Consider the following 6,609-nt stretch of genomic DNA (forward strand, 5'->3'; position numbering starts at 1 on the left):
TATAGCTTTCATTGTTCCCTGTCATTAAAAGATCATCTACATATACCACAAGATATACAACTGTTTTGCCAACTTTCTTGACAAATAAAGTTGCATCATCAAGATCAAAATGTTTGAAGTTGAGTTTTAGAAGATGCTCAGTTAGTTTTTCATACCAGGCTCATGGTGTTTGTTTGAGGCCATACAAGGAATTCACAAGTTTGCATACTTTGTGTTCATGTCCTTTCACAGCAAATCCTTCAGGCTGGGACATAAAAACATTCTCTTTTAGATCTCCATTCAAGAATGCAGTTTTTACATCCATTTGATGGACTTTCCAACCGTTCTGAGCAGCTAGTGCAAAGAGTGTCCGGATGGTGGCCCATTTTGCTGTGGGGGCAAAAGTTTCCTCATAATCGACCCCTTCCTTCTATGCAAAACCTTTTGCCACAAGCCTAGCTTTGTGCTTGTCAAGTGAGCCATCAGCTTTGTACTTGTTCTTGTAGACCCACTTGCAGCCAATTGGTTTGGTTCCAAATGGAGGATCAACCATCTTCCAAGTGCCATTCTTTATGAGGGCATCATACTCCTTCTGCATCGCTTCTTTCCATTCATCATGAGAAGCAGCTTCTTTGAAGGAAGTTGGTTCAAAATCTGTAGACAAGTTCAATTCACAATCATAAGTAACATCCATATCAACAGGTGAATTAGAGTTATCTACATCACCTCCATCTTGTCGGTTTGTATTTCTGGTTCCTGTTTTTCCAATTTCATCAGGATGAAAACTTTCAAGTGTCTTTGTCAGCCACTTTGGGGGACCTTTCTGAGATGGTCCAGGCTGCTCTGTTGATTGGGTTGGGACAGAATCAAGATTGAGTCTCCCAATTCTATCAATTACATCACTTAAAGCATCATCCGTTGTTGGAGTTTCATGCAGAGGAGATTGTTTCTCAGAAGAAGATTCCACATGTTGTTCTAGTATAGGAATCCCCCCTTCAAGATGTGGAATCTGATTATCAAACTCTTGAAATGATTTTGCTTTTGTGAATCTATCCAAGCGATCAAGTTTCCGCTCAACAACATTGTCAGATTTGGATGATTCAAGAAAAATGACATCTCTAGATACAACAAACTTTTTATTTACTTCATCATAGAGACGGTATGTTTTAGAGGTGTTTGAATACCCCAGGAAGATGCACTTACGACTTCTAGCACCAAGTTTGTTTCTATGTACCTTTGGTATTAAAGCATAACAGGTGGAACCAAAGATCCTGAGATGTTTTACCGAAGGAACATGTCCATACCACAATTCATAAGGAGTCTTGTTTCTTATAGCACTAGATGGACATCTATTCTTTATATATGCAGCACATAGAACAGCATCAGCCCAAAACTTTATCTTAACATTTTTGAAGAAAAGCATGGATCGTACCATATTCAAGATTGTTCTATTCATTCTTTCAGCTACACCATTCTGTTGGGGATTATAAGGCACATTTGTTTGATGTTTAATCCCATGTTGGCGAAGATAGTTTTCAAATTCATTTGATGTATATTCCTTTCCATTATCAGTGCGAATAGACCCAATATGAGATTGTGCATCATTTTCAATCCATTTATGAAAATTCTTGAATGTTTGAAAAGCCTCAGATTTGTTCTTTAATAAATAGACCCAGCACATTCTGGTGTAGTCATCAATAAACGTCATGATATACTTATTTCCATTTGCAGAAGGAACAGGCATTGGACCACATAAATCTGAATGAATAAGTTCAAGCTTCCTATGTGCTCTTGAATGTGAATCATGAAAATACTGTTTGCTATGCTTTCCTAGAATGCAAGCATCACATTGCTTATGTTTTCTAGGAATTGTAGGCAAACCAGCAACACCATTTTTCTTCAACAAGCGGAGACTATCATAGTTTAAATGTCCAAATGTAGCATGCCATAATAAACTTGACGGAAGTGTACCTTCTTCATGATGAGAAATATATGAGAAATGTTGTGCATGAGCAGAGGTTCCTTGCAGTTTAAGAAGTCTTTCTTCTTCTATACCCCTCATGACAAGTGAGTGGTCAGATGCCTTTCTTACCTCAAGCTTTCCATCAAACATATGAATGGAGTGACGTTGCTGGCGGATGTGGACCAGGGACAACAAGTTTCTCTTGAGCTGTGGGAGATATAGAACATGATCCAGAAGAAAGTCTGGAAGACCAGGCAGTTTAAGCCTGATTGTGCCAAGGCCTGATGGCTTGATTTTTGATTGATCTGCAAAGTATACTGCTCCATCAACATTGTTAGTGAAATCTTCAAAAAAATCTTTCCTATGAGTCATATGACAGGTTGCTCCTGAATCAAGCAACCAATCATTTTTCGAAGAAGCAAGTGAAGCATTAAACAAATCTTCATTTACTCCAATGTTACATTGTGCCTCAATATAGTAAGCGGATTCAGGTGCTTTACCTTTTTCTATGTCATCAGTTTTACCTTTCTGCTGATTTCTTCTCTGCTCAATTTTGTCCCATGGTAGCTTGCATGTAGAATAATCATGTGATCCATTTCGTTTGCAGTGAATGCAATGCAGATCTGCTTTTTCTGCTTGAGAATGTCTACCCCCCCTGCCTCTGAAGTATCTTCCTCTTTCTCTTGAATGCATACTGTAACAAAAATTATTTCTGCTGATAGAAAAATAATTTTGCTGATAAAAAGAACTTCTACTGATGTACAGTGAAATTGTACTCAAAAAAGGGCAAATACTTTACTGTTTCTTCAAAGCCCTCCAAAGATCCTCACCATATTACATATGTATAGACTACGCATTCAAAACTCAAATGTTGGTTAATGTAACCACAGTGCACACATATATACAACGTTAGTGCACATATAAAGCACCACCACAGCAACAGCGTTAACTCAGCACCGCTATCTCAGATAAAAGGAACACCGCATATAAAGTGATCATAAAAATTTCAATGTATTGTAAATACACCAGCATGCAATCAATGCACATACAATCTCAGTTGTAACGTATATAAATTCAACGCACAACAACATGGACCATCATATACCATTCAAGGCAGCAATTAACACATGAGTATAAGGTCAGATCAACGGTCATACAATCCATGCAGCTCGGTCTTGAACGCAGAGATCAAACGACTTACGTTGAACAAATCACCATAAGCAGCTCGGTCTTACATTTCTTCCGCAGCAGAATCTATTACTGTAAACGCACTTGTTTTTCTACAAGTCCGAAAGGACTTCTCCACAGAACCGAATCACCACAGGACCAAAATCTGAAAGAGATCCTCGCAACACCTAATCACCACATGATTAAATTTTTGAGGAAGACTATTGCACATCCAAGCCTTGCTACTAATCCAAGACAATACAGCCACAGGTTTGAAGCATATTCGAGACTTTTCAATAGTTTGAAAATTAACTAGGTCATAAGTCCAAAACTTTTCCACAGGTGACAGGTCTGAGACTCCAACAAATGACAAATCTGAACAAATTATTTACAGGTGAAAGGTCTGAGATTTTAACAGAAGAAAGGATCGAGTCAAATGAAATACATTGACCTTGGCAAACCGCAAAAGGCTTACGGGGCTTATATCTCGGGGTTTCCTTGTCAGAACGTCTCAGCATGCCGTCCTATTTGTTCTCTTCGGTACGATTTCAGGTTGATCAAAATTTCATCGCCAGGAAACTTTCTGCTGAGATTGTCCAGATGGATACATTAACGCAATCCCTCGCTTCCTTGAATGTACATTCAAGATCATCTGCACAAGCGCTTCACGCTCGGGAACCTGTTCAACGGCTTCCTGATGCTTTGGCTTCAAGAATCCCACATGCAAATGCAAAAAGTCCTGTACGACGGGTTGTTGTTGTGACGTGTGATTCTGCAGCGGGTGGATATGTGGCAGCTCTTTTGCAATTTGCACAGGCAAATAACATGTTAGAGGTGATTAATGGGGATATGGAAAGACTTTCTCATTTGTTGAAGAACCAGGAACTCTACGATTTTCTCATCAATCCTATTACTGAAAATGGGAAGAAGAAGAGCATTCTCAAGTCTATTGCAGATGATGCTAAGTTTCAAAACTATACTCTGAATTTCCTGAATCTTCTTATCAGTAAGCAAAAGATTGGCATAGTAAAGAATATCTTGAAAGAATTTGAATCATTATACAATGAACTGACATGGACGCGGAGACTCTATGCTATTCAAAACCTACGAGTGTGAAGACCAGTACCGAGGCGCAGAGCGATTGTATGTGTAACGTTTGAATAGCTCAGTGCTTATGGACGCTAAAACGGTAAGATACGTTCATAAAAACAATGCGCAGTCTCTGGCGTTCATGTTAGTCAGAGAGCGCAGAGAATCATCATTGAGACGCAGGACAGAGGCGCAGACAATCAATGATGCGCAGAGAATCAATGACACTCAGGGCAGAGCAGCGCTCAGGAGAGAGAAGCACTCAGGACAGAGGCATTATTAGAGGAGTTACAAGGAATCTGGGACCTGCGCTCTGATACCATGTCAGGCCAGGGTAACTCCAGAATGAGCAGAAGAAAAACTGATATTTTATTTCATTAGAGAACTATTGTTTATATACAAAAAGGAGACGGAACAATTCATCTTCTTGATGACTGTTCACGTTCCAGTTCACCCATCCGTTGAGGATTAGGTGTCAACATGCATAAATAATCAATGAGAAGGTAATTTGAAATGTGTGACTTTACTAACCTTTGATGTTGTCTCCATTCATGGATATGATTAGAGATATGGGTGGAAGAATTCTAGAAAAAAGTAGTCAATAATTCTATATTAGTTTCTTAATGGATTGATAACTAAAAATGCTTGATAAATTCCATGGTTAGGGTGTTAAAATTGTTAACAAAGGCACACAAAAATTCAATATACCACTTGGTAGCGTTACTAGTCAAGGTAAATGGGAAAAGTATGAGTTGGACACTTTCATCAATCATGGAATTGGAAATACACCAAATATGGTATGTAGTGACATGTGTCACTACATCATCTCCTTGCTTACCTTCAAAATTCATAATGTTGATAGGAATTTTTTGCTGGCTCAGAGGCCACAAGAAGTTATGATTAATGGGGTCACTACTCAGCTTATTCAAATATGGGATTTTGAGAGTAGCCAAAAATGGAAATGGGTTAGGTGTCTTTGAATTTGACCATGTCAGACTAGGATGAACTAAAGGACCAGGAGGTTCAACCATCAATTGGTTTCCTTCAAGGTAGATGGGTGTGGTTGGGTAATAATTTCGTTGAGGTGGAAGTGGAATCATATAAAGTGGTGGGCCATAAGGCATGCCTCCAACTTGAGGTATATTACCAATAAAATGGTTACCCCTAGGATATAGGTTACCCCCAAGAGGTATTTATAGTTGAGTTTGAAGGACCCATGGAGATGCAACATATCCAACATTTGCAACAACGTTTGCCACATAAGTGGGTTAGGCACATGGGTTCTACCTTTCATGACAATGGGAGTACCAGTAATAGGATAACCACTGATATGGAAATAATCAATTAAAGAGAATTATGGTTATACCATAGGATATGTGGGTGCAAGCATTCCCCCAACTATTTGATAAGTACTAGAAACAATACCCCCTTTGCAGTGGAGGGGTTGTTGAACTTAGCAAGAAGATTCCATCCAAAAGAATTATTGAAGGTTAGAGAACTAACAACATCTGTTAAGGTAAGGGTTGGAGGCCCATAAGCCAATAAAAATGTTTTATGGATGGTAGGAGGAAAAAATTGTAACACGTGACCCATAATTGGGGTAGTTAAGGTTCTTAGTTTCGACATAGGATGAAAAGTAGGATAACCAAGAAAAGGTGTAGAAACATAAATCAGTGGCATATATGGGAGTGGACCAAAAGTGTCCACAAAATACCATGACTCAACGGTAATCATCAGGGTGTTTTAGGTGGAAAATACCGAAGACATAATAAGAAAAGTTGTTATCTGAAGCAAAATATGCCCAAGAGGATATGTTGGTGGAGGATTATAAGGAGATACTAAAAATTCATTGAAAGGGTCCTCAGGTAAGATTGAATCTGGGCTAGTATCTAACTAATTAAAATTACAAAATCGAGATTGATTCCCCTAAGTAACAGGAGAATTTGATTTACTCAGAAATTCCTCCACAAAATGTGGAGGAAGGCCCTACAGTGGTAGAGATTGATGGTGAGGTTTGGTGGTAACCACAACAAATGATCTAGATTTAAAAAAAAATATTAAATGACGTTTTTATATGCTCTCACTAACTAAAATAACCCACTCCTAAAAAATCAAAAACTCTACGAGATCAACAGGAAATTATAATTTATCTAATATTCACAACTAGCTAGAGATGAAACCTAGTATCAAATGACTATAAGAGAAATTCGGTCAAAATGAGACTGTTACGATTACTCTTGATATTCACCCAAACATTTCTGAGATGGGGCCAAGTACTATCATGAATATGATCACCCTCCCAAAAAATCGAAGATGAAGTAGGTTTGTATGTCTATGCAATAGGGAAGCCCACCGCAGTCACCTTGTGTATGTCCCTAAGAATATGGGCACAAGTCTTTATCTCCAATCAT

At 38.5% G+C, this 6,609-nt stretch overlaps 1 protein-coding gene across 1 annotated transcript; it reads left to right on the top strand.

The window, feature by feature from the left end:
- Positions 1-3,673: 3,673 nt before the first annotated feature.
- Positions 3,674-4,225, top strand: LOC149247958 (ATP synthase delta chain, chloroplastic-like). The gene has a single exon (XM_089446498.1). The coding sequence runs from the start codon at positions 3,710-3,712 to the stop codon at positions 4,223-4,225; it is 516 nt and encodes a 171-aa protein (XP_089302624.1). The 5' UTR covers positions 3,674-3,709.
- Positions 4,226-6,609: the final 2,384 nt, after the last annotated feature.

The sequence above is a fragment of the Pinus tabuliformis genome, chromosome 7, assembly GCF_031772625.1.
Source record: "Pinus tabuliformis cultivar Carrire ecotype Pingquan chromosome 7, CPIR1, whole genome shotgun sequence".
Taxonomy (NCBI): domain Eukaryota; kingdom Viridiplantae; phylum Streptophyta; class Pinopsida; order Pinales; family Pinaceae; genus Pinus; species Pinus tabuliformis.

What these genes read in the sequence shown, in the direction of transcription:
- LOC149247958 (XM_089446498.1), top strand. Translation starts at nt 3,710, where the DNA reads ATGGATACATTAACGCAATCCCTCGCTTCCTTGAATGTACATTCAAGA.